Source organism: Melospiza georgiana, chromosome 13 (assembly GCF_028018845.1).
Source record: "Melospiza georgiana isolate bMelGeo1 chromosome 13, bMelGeo1.pri, whole genome shotgun sequence".
In the NCBI taxonomy this organism is placed as follows: Eukaryota; Metazoa; Chordata; class Aves; order Passeriformes; family Passerellidae; genus Melospiza; species Melospiza georgiana.
The window spans coordinates 15,309,697-15,324,513 of NC_080442.1; the positions used below are offsets into that span (position 1 = coordinate 15,309,697).

General features: G+C 40.9%; 1 protein-coding gene across 2 annotated transcripts in view; it reads left to right on the forward strand.

The window, feature by feature from the left end:
• The window catches only part of MCTP2 (multiple C2 and transmembrane domain containing 2), a 101,782-nt gene that overhangs the window by 28,012 nt on the left and 58,953 nt on the right, over positions 1 to 14,817 (forward strand). The window contains exons 9-12 of one of the 2 annotated variants that reach the window (XM_058033215.1): positions 3,598 to 3,762; positions 5,107 to 5,237; positions 11,659 to 11,845; positions 12,623 to 12,716. In XM_058033215.1, coding sequence (XP_057889198.1) covers positions 3,598 to 3,762; positions 5,107 to 5,237; positions 11,659 to 11,845; positions 12,623 to 12,716 — 577 coding nt within the window. Of the gene's footprint in view, positions 1 to 3,597; positions 3,763 to 5,106; positions 5,238 to 11,658; positions 11,846 to 12,622; positions 12,717 to 14,817 lie in introns of those variants that run through there. The other variant, XM_058033216.1, reaches the window with a different exon arrangement.

A 14,817-nucleotide genomic window follows, 5' to 3' on the forward strand; every position in this document is an offset into this window, starting at 1 on the left:
CTTGGGTCTGGGATGTAGCCACAGTGTGAGCAGAGAGTTTACAGGAAAATACAGCAGGAGAGGCCTGAAGGACCTGGCACCCAGTGTGGGAGCCCAGCTGGAAAGGGCTCAGGTTCAGCAGGGGAGGAGCTGCAGTACCCAAGTGTGGAGGCATCGGTAGCCTGGGAGGTAACAGCAAAAGGGAGAGCTGAATAGATAAAACACTTCAAAATTGTCACTGATTAAGCAGTTGTGTCCTCATTTCCTGGCCAGTTTGGACCAGGGCTTTGGTTTTTCTGGTCTCATTGTGAAGGCAGGTCAAGAGGCTGGCTGGTGGCAAGGAAGAGGGTTTGGAGTGTTTTATTTCAGTGCTTGTTTTGCCCAAGTGACTCTGTTGGACTAAAGGCTGTGCTCCTCTGTGCTCTGCTCTGCAGTAGTTTTGCCAACTCAGAGGGAGGCTGTGAAGTTGAATCAATTAGCTCTGTGTAAATCAGTTTGAAATGAGTAGGTGTGGGGTATCAGAGAGGAGGTAAGTCTAAAATAAATAAGGCAATATCATTTTCTTATCACCTGGGAGGCATTTTCCATCGTGCAGACTTCCCTAGGCAGCACTAAAGTTGACTCATTGAAGGCCTGGGTCTGTGGGTCTACCACACATCTGATTTTCCCCAGACGTGCTTCCTTCCAGAAACTGTGAGTGGAATCTGAGACACTGCCTGTTTCACTGGGATTTCCATCAGGGTGGTCAGAGGAACAGCTTGCCAAATACCTGGGGAGGCTGGAGAGGTGGCTGCAGAGCAAGCACAGAGGGGCTCTTTGGTGCTGCGAGGCACAGGAAACGTGCCAGACCTGCTGAGCAGACTCTGTGGGGGCGACCTGGGCATGTCCAGGAAACCCAAAGCATTCCTCATGTGCTGTGTCTTGCAGGGGTGTGAGACAAGCAGCCTTCCCATGCTCAGTTTGGAGAGAGCCCTGTGCCAGTGGCAGGGCTGGACTGGGAGAGGTGGGGGAGCTGGAGGGGATTCATGGAGCCTGTGAGGAGCTGCTGCAGGTCAGCACCGTGCCCTGGACCAGTTGCAAACGTCTTGGCTCCACTCTGCAGTGGGATGCTCTCAAGTGATGCTGGATCTCATGCAGGTCCTGTTAGCTGGAGAGCAGCACACCCCTCTGCACAGCCAGAGAAGGGGGTGCACGGGGCTCTATGCTTGGGGCCACCTGTTTTGGGAGGTCAAGGTTGGTGCATTGCAATGTGTTTCAGTAATATTGAGTGCAGGTGCTGATTTTTCCAGGGGCTGTGTGGGATCCAGGCTGGTTTGGGTACCTCCCAAGAGTCCTTTGAACTGTCAAGTCAGCAGCTACAAGGGTGGGGTTATGTGTGCTGTAGAGCTGGGGTAGGAAGGTCCCCAACGCTGAGTGACTCCTTGAAATACTGGCCTGGATGAAAAAAAGAAAAGAATCCAAGTTTGATTTGAAAGCTGAGTGATAACAACTGTCTTTTGTGTTCAGCCTGGAAGCTTTGAAGAGAGCTGGATGCTTTGTTTTTAAAAGAAATTGTAACGTGGATAATAAACTTCATCTGTTTTTTATTTTTTTAATTTTTTTTTTGTGAACTAACATCAAATACCTCTTCCTCCTCCAAGGAAGGAGCGGGAGGGGGAGGGAAAATCCTTGCTCCTAAAGCAGCGAGTACATCACATCAAACATGACTATGTTAAATACTAAAATGTTCAAAGAACAAGCGAGATAGATAAAGGCTTTGATGGGAAGTGGATATTTCCCAGGGACATTACAAGCAATAATCCAGATGTTATGGTGTAATGCAATGAGTGTCCATGGATAGATGGGGAGCTCAAGCCAAGCAGCGCCTGCTGTAGGCCTTAGCCCTCCACTCCCATGCTGTTACGCCATATGGAAGCAATCTCCAGGCCCCCTTAATAGCCAGCTTTGGATTCCATTTTCACAGGGCTCATAGAGCTAAGTGGAGCTGTTTTATGGACAAGTTAGATAGAAGCCTTTCCAAGATAAACATCCAATTCGAAATTAGGACATACCAAGCTGCAAAATTATTTTAGGGCATATTTCATGGAAGCACTGCCATTTTTCTAAGGCGATTGCCAGACTGTAGAATGCCCTTTGATCCCTTGTGGACATTACTCCCTTTTTTATAAAAAGGATTTTGAAATAGTTGCAGTGTTTAGGGAGGAGTATATCTGCTGGGACTTTGAAGTATGTCCATGGGAACAGTCATGCTTTAGCTTTTTGGCCCAAAAGACGAACTTTAAAAAAAAAAAAGAAGAGAAAAGAAATTACATTGCAGCTGGATTTATGAATCAAAATCTCGTTTTCTTTTTAAAGGTAGGAATTTTTACCCATTGCGCCAGGAAAGCCAAATGGGGTGTTTAAATAGAAGTATATTAATATGCTTGTGGGATTCAGAATTCAGTATTTTAACCAGTAAAAAGCAAGTAAAAAATTTGTGAGTTCACCACCTATGATTTAAGAATTTTGTTGCCGGGTAATTGATCCATAAAAAGTAATCTTCAGACATCAGGTGCTTTTGCAATCGTTTTATTTAGCAACAACATTTCTTACTTGCTTTTAAAGCTAACACGTCCTGTTTTAAAGTGACTTGTGAAATCTTCTCCTCCGTCTTGCTCCCACCTGTACATGACATGATTGAAGCTCCAAAGTGTGGCGAGTTAAAAGTTGCTTCAGGAGAATAAAATATGGCAGGATTTTTACTGCAGGAAGAAGAGTATAGCCTTGAGTTTTAATGTTTCCAGCTCACTCCCCCCAAATAAAGGCCTATTTAATCATCCTCTGTCCAATAAAATATTGCCAGTTAGCAAACTGTTAGCGCAGCCGTGCTGCACAAGATGAAGCTGCGAAGGTAACAAATGTGGCTACCAGGTAACCATAACTCCAGATAAAGAGCCTGGTGGTGTCAGTGTTTTTTCAGCAGGCATCAGTATTTTTGATTCGTGGGCTCAGTTTCTGGAAGCAGGAAGAGCAAAGTTAGCAAAGAGCTAAGGCGGGCGGCTGAGTGATGGAGGAGGTGGAAGACGCTGCTCAGCCTTTCACCTGGCCGTGGGCTTTATGATCCTGGGCTGCCTCCCCAGAAAGGACAGACCTGCTTTTTATGGTTGTAGCTGGTGAGGTTTTAAGAGTTTACTTTAGTTTCTTCCCTGTTCTGTTCCCCAAGGTTGTTTCCCTGAGCCAAGGTACCAGACTGCTCTCAATGCTTGAGGTCTGCTCTTGCCAGACCGCAGCCAGGGTAGTTGAAGGTGACTTCCCTGGTGAACTAACATCAAATACCTCTTCCTAAGCAAACCCTGCTGATTTTGCTGTCACATTGAGCCCTGTCCCTTCACAGGGACCATAGTACAGTTGGGCAGAAAATCCATAGCATCTTACTGCCTTCCATTGCCTGCTTACCCTTAGGGAAGCATGGTGTCCCTCTCACTCCTGGTGTGCTTTCCTAGCTCAGTTAATGTGAGCATGAAAAAGTGTTTGGCTCTCGAAATATTCTGTATTGTGCCTTGCTTTTCAGTCGAGTTAATGTGAGCATGAAAATGTGTTTGGGTCTCAAAACATTCCGTGTTTTGCCTTGCTTTTCAGTCAAGTTTCACGCGGAACCTGCGGCTCTCGGAGTCGCTGCGCAAGAACCAGCTGTGGAACGGGCTGGTCACCATCACCCTCTTGGAGGGCAAGAACATGCCCAGAGGAGGCTTGGCAGAGATTTTTATTCTCCTCAAACTGGGGGATCAAAGATACAAGAGCAAGGTAGGTATTAAGGATTTCTTTAAGTTGTCTGAAGTCAATAAGGGACTTGGTGTTTCTTTTACTGGTGTTGCTACCTCAGATGGAACTGTTCTTGATACTCTCTTTGATAAGTGAGTTCAAAATCAGGAGACCAGGCCAGAAGCATTAACATTTTGCTCTGTTTTGATGCCAGTAGAGAAAGAGCAAGTTAGGAATATTGTGTGTTATCGGTGTTTTGTGCATTTAACACACTCATCATGTTGATGGATGTTTGATATTAATATGGAATGAAATAAAGCTACATGCATCACACATGTGTTTTGTTCTCTGCCAATACAGAAGTTGAGGTTGCAGTGCTGGAAAAGTAGACCTGAAATGGTTTCCAGTGCAGGGGAATTATTATTCTTTTAAAGTACTTTTCTTGAATAATATGTTACATATTGCAGAACCTGCCCCCCAAACAGATAAGATGTTTCATGGTTTTGATATTAATTTTTATTCTTCTAGGCTGTGTTTATCTGTCTACAGTTCAGTTGTATAAGAGTCTAAGAAATTAATGAGGTTCCAAAAGATAGACATTTCATCTGGAAAGTCTAATAAGAAGAAAGGCTATAATTAAAATAATACTCTTTTGAGAGAGCAAGAGCTCTGCATGTCATGAACTGGAAGTGCAGAGGAGGAGAAAACAAACCTCCTCCTGTACAAAATGTACAGAGCAAGTTCACAGAACATAACATTTGGATGTAGGCGCATCTGAAACCTGCACTCTGTCCCTCACATCAGACCTCAAACCAAGGTCATGATATGTTTTTTATTTAGAAAAGTAGTTTTGAAAAATAACAAATGGTTTAGTTACTTTAGAATAAATAGATAGATGTTATTCCCGTTACAATCCCTTTTTGTGTGTCTCTTTAATGGTCCATAGATGTGTTGTGAATCTGCAAGGCTGAGCTGTTTGCTTAACACAGAAGGGTGAAAAAATACTGCTTTGGGTTCCTTAATTCATTCAAACCTGTTTCCAGGTGATTGTCCTCAAAAGGGTTATTCCTGATTTCTTCCAGTGTATGATGGTGAATGATGACCATGGAGCTGGTGGGATCTACCTTGTATTTTAGAGTTTTTTCCATCCATTCATTCAGAAAACAATTGTATATTTATTGTTATTGAGAGGGAGAAAAGAGAATATTTAGGAAGATGAGATTGTATGTAATGGGCTGGGGAGCTTTGGTTGGAATGACATTAGTACTTGATGCTCTAACATCCAGCCTTGTTCTGAAGAATTGATTTCTTTTTTCTTCTTTTTGATTTACTGTGAAAATAAGTGCTGTTTAAGAAAAGTAAATGTTATAACTGCATGTTTTCTAGACACTGTGTAAGAGTGCAAATCCTCAGTGGAGGGAACAGTTTGATTTTCACTACTTCTCTGACAGGAAGGATATGTTGGACATTGAGGTGTGGAGAAAGGATAACAAAAAGCACGAGGAGCTTTTGGGAAGGTAAGTTGGGTTTGAGTTAGATTTTATGTTTTTTTGGGGGAGAATGGGTTAAGTATATAAAAAAAATTTAAATTGTTTTTAGAACTAATCAACTTTTTTTTTCATTACAGGCATCATAATGTATTTTTCTGTCCTTATTCCAGCCATGTATAGGTTATGTTTCCATTATGTTTATTAAAACCTATTAGTGGGTAATTGACTAGCCAAAATCTGAATGCAGAGACATCCAGGCCGCCTCTAAAACCTGAAATACTGTGGGAGCTCAGTGGCATCAAGAAGCAGGATTTTTCTGTATTTTTCTGGTGATATTGCTCCACATCTTTATATATGCTCTGCTGGTGCCACCCCAGGGATTTTTTCCTCCTTTTGAGCGTGGTGTCCCTTTTTTTCTGTTTGCACTTCAGTGTTGTGTTATAAGATTCTTTAATTCCATTCCACTCTGTCTGAATTTGTACAGTGTTGTTTTCTTAGTAGTACCTCTTCCTTGCTTTGGTTTTCAACATTGTCCTGTGGACCCTTCTCGCTAAACAACATCTGTGCTGTTGGGGACATGCAGCAGCACCAGGAACCATTCACTCCACTGGACACCCTCTTTGGTCTGTCCAGCTCATCTGCTGGCAGGATCATTGCCACAACTCTCAATTTCCTGAGGGTGGGGAGCCTGCCTGCAGTTGTTTGCTGCTCTCACCTGGCCAGGTTTTCACAATGTGCTGACTAAATAGCAGTAACTCACAAGAACATTCTCTAACTTTAGGCGTTCAAATAGTTTGAGACTATTCACTGAGAAGAACAATGCCCTTTGGCTCTACAAATGTTTGTGGTTTTGCAGAGCAGGAAATTCTTTCTGGCTGAGTGCTGTTGCTCATCACATGGAGAAGTGGCTGAAGATGAATCTGTTCCTTCCATTCTCACAGTTACTTCCATTACTTCTGGTACTCTGTTTAGAGTTAAGAAATAAAGCAGTGTTTTCAGCTTACCTCAGGTCAGTCTCTGATGCTGGAGCAATTCTTCCTGAGGTTTTCCCCCTTCATTTTAATTTTCCCCTAAGCTTCCCCTGCCTCTTTTTCCTACTGGTTTCTGGCAGGTGGTGTTTAGTGTGGCAAAAACAATCAGTGAAATGCTTATTCTGTTCAGCACTGGTGAGGTGTTGTAGATTTACCTTAAAGAAAATGCAAATCTTCCAAGGTAAATCCCTGGAAGTGTTCAAGGCCAGGTTGGATAGGACCCTGAGCAGCCTGGTTTAGTGGAAGCTGTCCCTGCCCATGGAAGGAGTTTGGAACAAGATGATCTTTAAGATCCCTTCCAATCCAAACAATTCCCTGATTCCATGTTTAAATTTATTTTTGATGTCTATGTGGAGAAAAAATTTTTTGCTTTTGTTGTCTTAAGCACAGCAAATTGGCTGTAGCATCAAAATGGGAAAAAATACACTGGTTTTTGAAGAGCAATTGCAAGAATAGGTAAACACCAAGTGCATAATAACAAGTATTGTTTTTACAGTGTAGAAACTTTTTGACACCCTATAAATAATATTTTATGAAGGGTTCAAATGCAGTCTAATCTGGAGAAGGATTCTGTTGGAAAAACAGCATTATGAGGTGCCATGTTTATTGTCTCCATGATTTCCAAGTTGAGTTTTGAGATTTCTGGATTTCACAACATCATTGTAAGAAATAGTCTTTAGTAAAATGTTTGTGGGTTATATTCGGTCATTACACACAGCAGTGCAGCCAACTGCCCTCAAATAATTTGCATGGCTTTAAGGAAAAAACAAAATTTTCTGGATCTGAATTAATAATTTTGTGGTCAATTTATGAATAGAGTTAGAATTAATTATGGTCCCTTCCAGCCTGCTCAACCTCCAGCTGCGTTGGTTAAACTTTTAAATATATGCATATTTTTAATATTTAAATGAAGTTGGAGATGCTCACAGCAGAGTCAAATCTGATAAACTTTTGTGACACGAAGACTCCTATTAATTCCTTTAGACACAGGATTTCAGATAGTATGGATGCCTTAAGACTCTGGAATATGGTTCTTCTCCCAGGCATAATTTGTTTTTCAAGGTAAAATATTGTTCTTGAAATAGGACCTGAAGTGTCTGTGGAGAGCATGGAACGTGTAGAATAAGGAATGCCTTGGACCTCTGTTGCTGAGCACAAACACCTGGGGTGTTTGTCTGCTTCTGAATTAGTGAGGAAACATTTCATGTCACCCTTCTATCACAAAGCAAACTCTCACTGTCAGTGCACATCACAAGCTAAATTATTACATCCAGCCTACCTGCAGTCTCCTCAGAGTTTCAGCTGGGTCCAATTTCTCTTCCTCACTTAAAATCCCACAGCCTTGAGTGGTTCAGCTGCAGGCTCTGACACTGAGGGCTGGCTGCATTTTGGTGCTGGCTGAAATAATCCCTCTATTTAGTCTGCACAGGGCTGTTAGTAATGTTTATTGAGTGCTTTTTGTGTCCTTTGGGAGAAGAGGCACGCTATAAACAGGAGAGGATGTTAATGTATATGAATAAACAAAGGTGTTAACGTGTGCAGAATTTGTCCAGGCAGAGTTAAATTGTTTATGCCAGGTTGTTAGAGAGTGTTTCTGCGTTACGGGATGTGTTCTGGAAAAAGAGATGCTGCAAAACATTGGAGGGTTTTCCTTCACATATTTACCTCGAGAAAGAGATTTTACAAAAATTGCTTAACTTAAGCTCTGAGACTGGAGTGCCTCCAATATCTTTATGATGAATGCCTCCAGGAAACTGTCTTTGCAATAAGAAACGCCCCGTGTTTTAGAGGCTGTGCTGTTGGGATGGAGCAGTAAAATCCCCATTATGGCTGCAACCAAAACCTTCACTTACATCTCACCAGGCTGTAGGATGAATCAGAAAAAACAAAATTTGTCCGTTGAATAAGTCATAACAAAATAAAACCTTACTAATTGTTCCCCTGACACCTGTGGCATTTGAAATGTCAAGGATTAATCACAGATACATCTGTCTCTACTCTCTGATGATTCTGATCTCTTTTATGAAGGGATTTCAAGAAGTCTGCAGGGGGTAAAGTGGCACTGTTGTGTACACATTTTTTTTGTATGTATTTATATATGTTTAAAGGTTCCTGTCATAATTTGATTAACTGTGATTGGGAAAATGAAATACAACTTCATGGCTAGTAAGAAGTTAACCTCAGCACCTTTTAGTGAAATTTTAACATGTGATTCCCTGATAAATATTTTAATCCCAGATTTGCTGCGTACTGTTCTCAAGTACTATTTCTCTGCAAAATTAGTAAAAAATGGGGCAAAAGAGAAGCTACAGGTGAGGGCTTTAAGTCAGAGGAACAGTCTTAAATGAAAACTAAAGCTGTACAGGACTAGAGGATAATATAGAGATGAAGATCAGGAAGAGGAAGGAAAGCATTTAATTAATTGTGGTTAAAAGAAAGGAAACAATACATTTGGGTGCACAATGCATTCTTAACTTACAGAACTGCAGCCCCTGTAGATTGTGCATGTGGCCACTTGTGTGAAAGATTATGTCTGAATTTAATATGTAGCTTAGAAAAAGATGACAACAAGCAGAGCTGTTCTATCATAAGTCAGGATTACTGTCAAGAATTTAACTCAGGAGATCATTTGTATCACCTAAAATACAAATGTTCCGAGAGCTTTGCCCTTTTCATTCAGAGCAGGCAACTTTTAAACAAAAGTGGATTACCTCCATTCGTTTGATTCTGTGACCATCACAAGTCTCTTACCACTTTCCTGTGAAATAATTATGTGTGGTAAGATCTTGCAGATAAAAGGCTGAGAAAGAAGGAAAGGAAGAGTTTCTGTTTCACAAGAATGAGGGAAGTAGTTTGGAAATCATTAGACTCGTTTTAATAGTGTAGAAGTGTTAGTGTGGAAATTGCTGAATTTATATAGTAAATTGAATGTCTAATTGTTTTACCAAGCTGCATTCTCTGCAGTCTGATTTTATAACCTAAATGAAACAGAGTGTCTTTTCTTTCTTAAGCCTTTTGCCAGTGCAAATGTGGATTTTCTTTTCTCACAAGATTTTTTTTTTTCTCTCAAGAAAATATAGGCATACCTTGAGTGAACACAGATGTTTTAAGGAAAGTTAGTTTGCACAGAAATCAGACATGATTTGAGGAAGAAATATTTACACTCCACCTCCTGCTGTTCCCTCCACATGTGCATCCCTCTGACCTCCACACCCTTGTACTCCATCTTTTCTTTAACCTTATGCAAATCAAATTCTTTTAAGAAGAGAAGCAATTCCAATTTGCCAAAACAAGATAGAATTATATTTAATTTTGCCTTTGACATCTGATGAAGTTCGAGGTTATCTGCTGGGGGGAGATGCTCTTGTCTGAGCAAGTTGTTTTCTGTCTTAGTCCATGGAAAGTTTTAAACATAAAAAATCAGCTGCAGCTTTTCCCAGCTTTTTGTGGACTGCATTGAGTGGGTGGTGTATGAAATGCTGATGTGGGAGACATGGTCCCTACTGCCAGCTGAACCACAGAGCAGCTGGGTGACCTTGAGATTTCCCCTCTCCTTCCTTTAGTTTCTGCATCTAGGAAAAAAACCAAAGCAAAACAAAAAGCTAAACTCCAAGATAAGGATACATCCCCCTTCTGTGCTGATACCCAAAGTATCACTGGAATTGAGGCACAGTGGTGTTAATGCAGCCAAGGTGATGTTGACCTCCAGCGTGGAAGTGATAAGGGCTTTTTCTCAGAAAGAAATAAGGTCTTTTTCTCTCTCTTTGTTGTTGTTTTGTTTTCTTTCCTGCTGTAACTTTTCCTGTCATATTTTTCTGAAGAGTCTAGGTGTAGCAGAGCTTTAAATGCAACCTCTCACACTCGGAAATGGTGTTGAGAGGCAGCCTACGCACCGAGCCGTCTTGGTACTCTGCCTGGTTTATTTTCCTTCTCTTTCAAAGCACTTGAAAGCAGTTAATAAGAGTAAACTTGAAACCTGTTGTACCTCCAGAGCAGTGGAGAGAAAAGAGCACACTTAAGGCAAAGTCATTCCCGTTGATTGTGGTCAGAGGAAGCTTAAGGAGTTGTGTTTTGATACACAGAGCTACTGGACAGCTTAGAAACTCATCAGAGCAGTGGCTTTTACTTCATAACATGGTTTCTTGGGTTCTCAGGCTGAAATGTTTTGAGATTATTTTTTCCTCTTTTTTTTTTTTTTCACCCCCTTTAGCATTCACAGAAAATAGGCTGTTAAGAAGCGGAAAGCATGCAATTTATAGCAGATGGGCATAAACTGCTCCAGCTCTACTACTGGAATGGGATCAATCAGGAACACTACATGCACCATTTACCCAGAAGAAACACACCTGGGGGAACCCTGTGGAATTTTAGCCTATTAAGACAACACCTTAACAAGTTTAGTTTAAATAAAAACTTGTCGGCAGGCATTAAGTGAAGCAAAACCTCTCGCTCTCCATCAGCCACTGCCCATCCCTTTGAGGAATGTTCCTCCTCTTGTAGTGTGGCAGCAAACCTTTTCCTTCCTTCTTCTTTTTTTCCTTCTTTTTTTTTTTCTTTCTTTTTTTTCCTTTTTTTCCTTTTGCTTGTTTCTTTTGTCATATTTTATTTTTTACCCTTATTTCATCTGTAACTTTCGCTCAGCCTGTTCTTACAAGCCAAGCCCCACGGAGGTTCAAGAAAGTTCCACTCCATTTACTGGACTTCTATTTAGAAAGCTTTTAGCTGAGCCAAGTGATTGCACTTTTTGTTGCATTTAACCACTCCCTTTGTGTGTAACTGGCTGCCTGGTGATCTCTCTGCTTTAGCCCATGCTCATATTTTATTCTTGTCTTTTTATGAATGTTTCTCTTTTATCTTCTTTATTTTTATTTTTGGGAGAAGCATCAGGTTAATGATACATATTATGTGCAAGGAGTGGGTAGGGGGGACTTTTAAGACAATCCTTCCCATTGGGAAATATAACAGTACACTGAAAATGTAGTTCTAGTAAGGCTTGTAAAAGAGATTGGGGCATACAGTATAATGTAGCATAAAATGGAGTATGTGACTTTAAAGAAACTAATCTATTTTAGGCTAATGTTTTAAATTTTGCATTTGCCCCCTTTCTTTTCCCCCAGGTGAAATTGAATTGTGTTTCAAATCCATCACAAAACACTGGGGGATTTTAGAGGGGAAGTGAGGCAGGCCCGAGTTAAGTTTTCCTCCTGTACTTGCAACCCAAACCTTTTACTTCCCCTTACCAGTAGACAGACCAGAAAGCAAAATCTGACAGTAAGTGCAATAGAATCTTATTGGTTTCCCGTGTTTAATTTTGGGATGTTTTTATTTTTTGCACTGAAGAAGCAGAAAGTTTTGGTTGCTTTGTTTTTTTTTAATCACCTCTTTTTCCTTATTAACCCTTGGCAATGTCATTCCAGGTGCCACGTTGACATTACTGCCCTGCCAGCAAAGCAGACCAACTGCTTGGAGCTGCCTCTGGAGAAACACCCAGGGTCCCTGCTGATGCTGATTGCTGTTGCCCCTTGTACAGGAGTGTCCATCTCTGATCTGTGTGTCTGTCCTTTGGGAGACCCCAATGAACGGCAGCAGATTTCTCAGCGTTATGTGAGTTTTTCAATTTTTTCCCTTTTTTTCTTTTTTTTTTTTTTCCTTCTTTTTTTTCTTTTATTTTTTGGTTTTGAAATAATTAAAATTGCAGAAAAAAAAATTTCTCCATTCATAATGACCTGTCCCCTACCAAAGAAAACTATTAAATGGAGTAGTGGCATGTCGAATGATGAGGAGGAGATTGGCAGGGCAGATAGACCCAAGCAATTTGGCTGTTTGTATTTGTTGAGTTTTAAACTAATGCTGTTCTTTTCAAACTTGAATTGTATTAGGAGATTATCATGGGGAATGAGACCCTGAATATCATGAGACCCTGAATATCATGAAGAGACAATAATACACTTAGCTTTATTCCCTCCTTTGGGAAGGTTATTTTCTGGAATTTAAATGTTGGGAGATAAAGCTTTGTGATGGCTTCCACATCCTCAAAAGCTGGTCAGGATGGAATAAGCATATTTCAATTTGTGCCTGGGAAGGTTTAGATTGGATATTAGGGAACATTTCTTCACCAAAAGGGTTTTCAGGACTGGAACAGGCTGCCCAGAGAAGTGGTTGAGTCATCAGTGCTGGAGGTATTTAAAAGATGACTAGATGCAGCTTATAGGGACATGGTTTAGTGGTGGGCATGGCAGTGCAGAGTTAGTTGTTGAACTTGATCATCTTAGAGGTTGCTTCCAACCTGACTGATTCTGTGATAAGCTATTTAGTGGTCCATAGTCTCTGTTTCTTGCTGAATTACAAGCAAAATACATCTTTACACTTTTCTCCTTGCAGTGTATAAAGAATTCCTTTCGGGACATGAAGGACATTGGCTTCTTACAAGTCAAAGTTTTAAAGGCAGTGGACCTGATGGCAGCAGATTTTTCAGGTATTTTATTTCTGTTTTGCAGCATATGATGCTGTAATATATTGCAAATGATAAGTTGATCAAGGAAAAGTGAATCATCTCTCTAGCACTGAAACTTGCCTCAGGGAACTGAGATACCAAATGGCTTTGACTGCCAAAAGTATGTTGGAAGGTCCAGTGGATGGAGATCTTAATTTCCCATTAGACCTGAGCAATCTGACAGATAACTTTACAACAGCACATCATGCTAGGTGTTTTTTCCATCAGGAATATGTAAAGTAAGACTTGATACACAGCAATGCTGCTTGCAGAGCACCTGCAAAGCAAAGCCTCTCCATCTCCTGTCAGGTGTTTTGTGGGTTTGGAGCAAGACTGAAAGGTGTTGGGGTGTCTGATGTGGTGCTGGGTGTGTGGGCTTGGGTGATGCTGCAGGCTGTCACCTGACAGAGGAAGCTTGTCAGCAACAGGGCTGTGTGATGCTTTCTGTTAGAGCTTATTTGAGGCTTCACTTTGGGATGACCTTTTTGGTGCTCTTACTCCATGAAAAATATGGATTTTCCACTGAGCTGTTCCTCAGGTTGTGCTTGGTCCTGACAGCAGTGGACACTAACACCTTTTAAAACCACAACTTTATATTGTACCTCTGGGGAAAGTCTAGGAGGTTGATACTTCTCTGTAGCGACTGCCTGGATATTATTATTTTTATTATCATCTTCTCCAGGATTCTGGAGACCTTTTAATTCCCCTCTCTATCTCGCAGCAGCTCATAATTCACAGGCACAGCATTGTGTGTTGTGTATTTGCTGACACAGTCATTTTTTAAAGATAACTTGTTGATAAAGGCAGGAAAGATGGTAGAGGGAAAACATTTTTGCCCCATTCCCTTGTTTTTGTGAAGGCATTGTTACATAAGAGAATGCTGCTCCTAAAAGAAGGAGCAAAGGAGAAAGCCCACAATGAATCATGGTACTGTTTTAGGGCTATAGTCAATTCACTGCTAACCCTGAATTGGAAAAAAATGTTTACTGCAGAAAGCAGTACTTCAAGGAACTGAAGAACTTAATTTGAAAAAAAACCCCAAAAGCAACCCAAAACCTGTCAGTAATGAAAAGTAACTTGTAAAGAAATCCATATCTAAATTGACATAATATATAGGTCCACATGGAATTAGGAGTGTAACTGCACCTTGCTGACTAATTTAATTTGATAAGTGCAGCACAGCAGAGCAGCCCCAGCTTTGCCATGTGCCAAAAGTTCCATCTAGAAATATGTGGAGTTTTAATATAGACAGAGTTCGTGGAAAGAGCTGAGCCCAGAAGGTTATTTACCCTCTGGAAAACTTTGCTATGCTGAAGCAGTTGCATCAGTGATGGATTTGGCCCCCTCTCCCTCAGTACTCAAACAGGAGCATGTGGGTGGATAATGAACATTGGAAGAGACACACAGGTTCTTGATTCTGCAATTCAAAGACTTTTCATACGGAGTATGTGATACACATTCCTTGTGCATAGCACAGAATGAAATTCTGCTTAAGTAAAAGGTTACTCAGTCTGTCATTATATTCAAAATAACCCAGGCTTTGAGCCTGATTCATGAAGCAAATGACAAATTGTTTTTCAATGGCAGTGCTGAAAATATCCTAGTATTATGCTGTAATAGACCCACCAAATTGCAAAAGGATGCAGCCATTTTAGGTAAAAATAGCATAATTTCTGATCATGAAATGAGAGACATAAAGATTAATTATCTGTTCTGAGCCATTCATAAATGATTAGTGCAGCAATTATGGGCTTCCATAATAGAGCCCTCCTAGAGCAGTGCCATATTTCCTGCATTGCCAAGGAGACTGCTCAGATTTATTGTTATTGATAAAAGTAAATTCAAAGTCCCAGCTAAAAATCTAATAAAGGGAAAATCACAGAGGGAATCAGAGGTACAAAGATTTCCAAGGGTTAATAGAGGAGCAGTGTGAGCAGGTAGTGTCCCCTCCCTGTCCCTTCCCATAGCAGCCACGAGTCTTAAATCCCCCAAGTCCTGCAGCCTGGTGGGTATGATGGGTGTAATGCCACCTTATACCTTATTCCCACAGTAAAGATAGGATTTTGGTGTGATTGGGATTTCT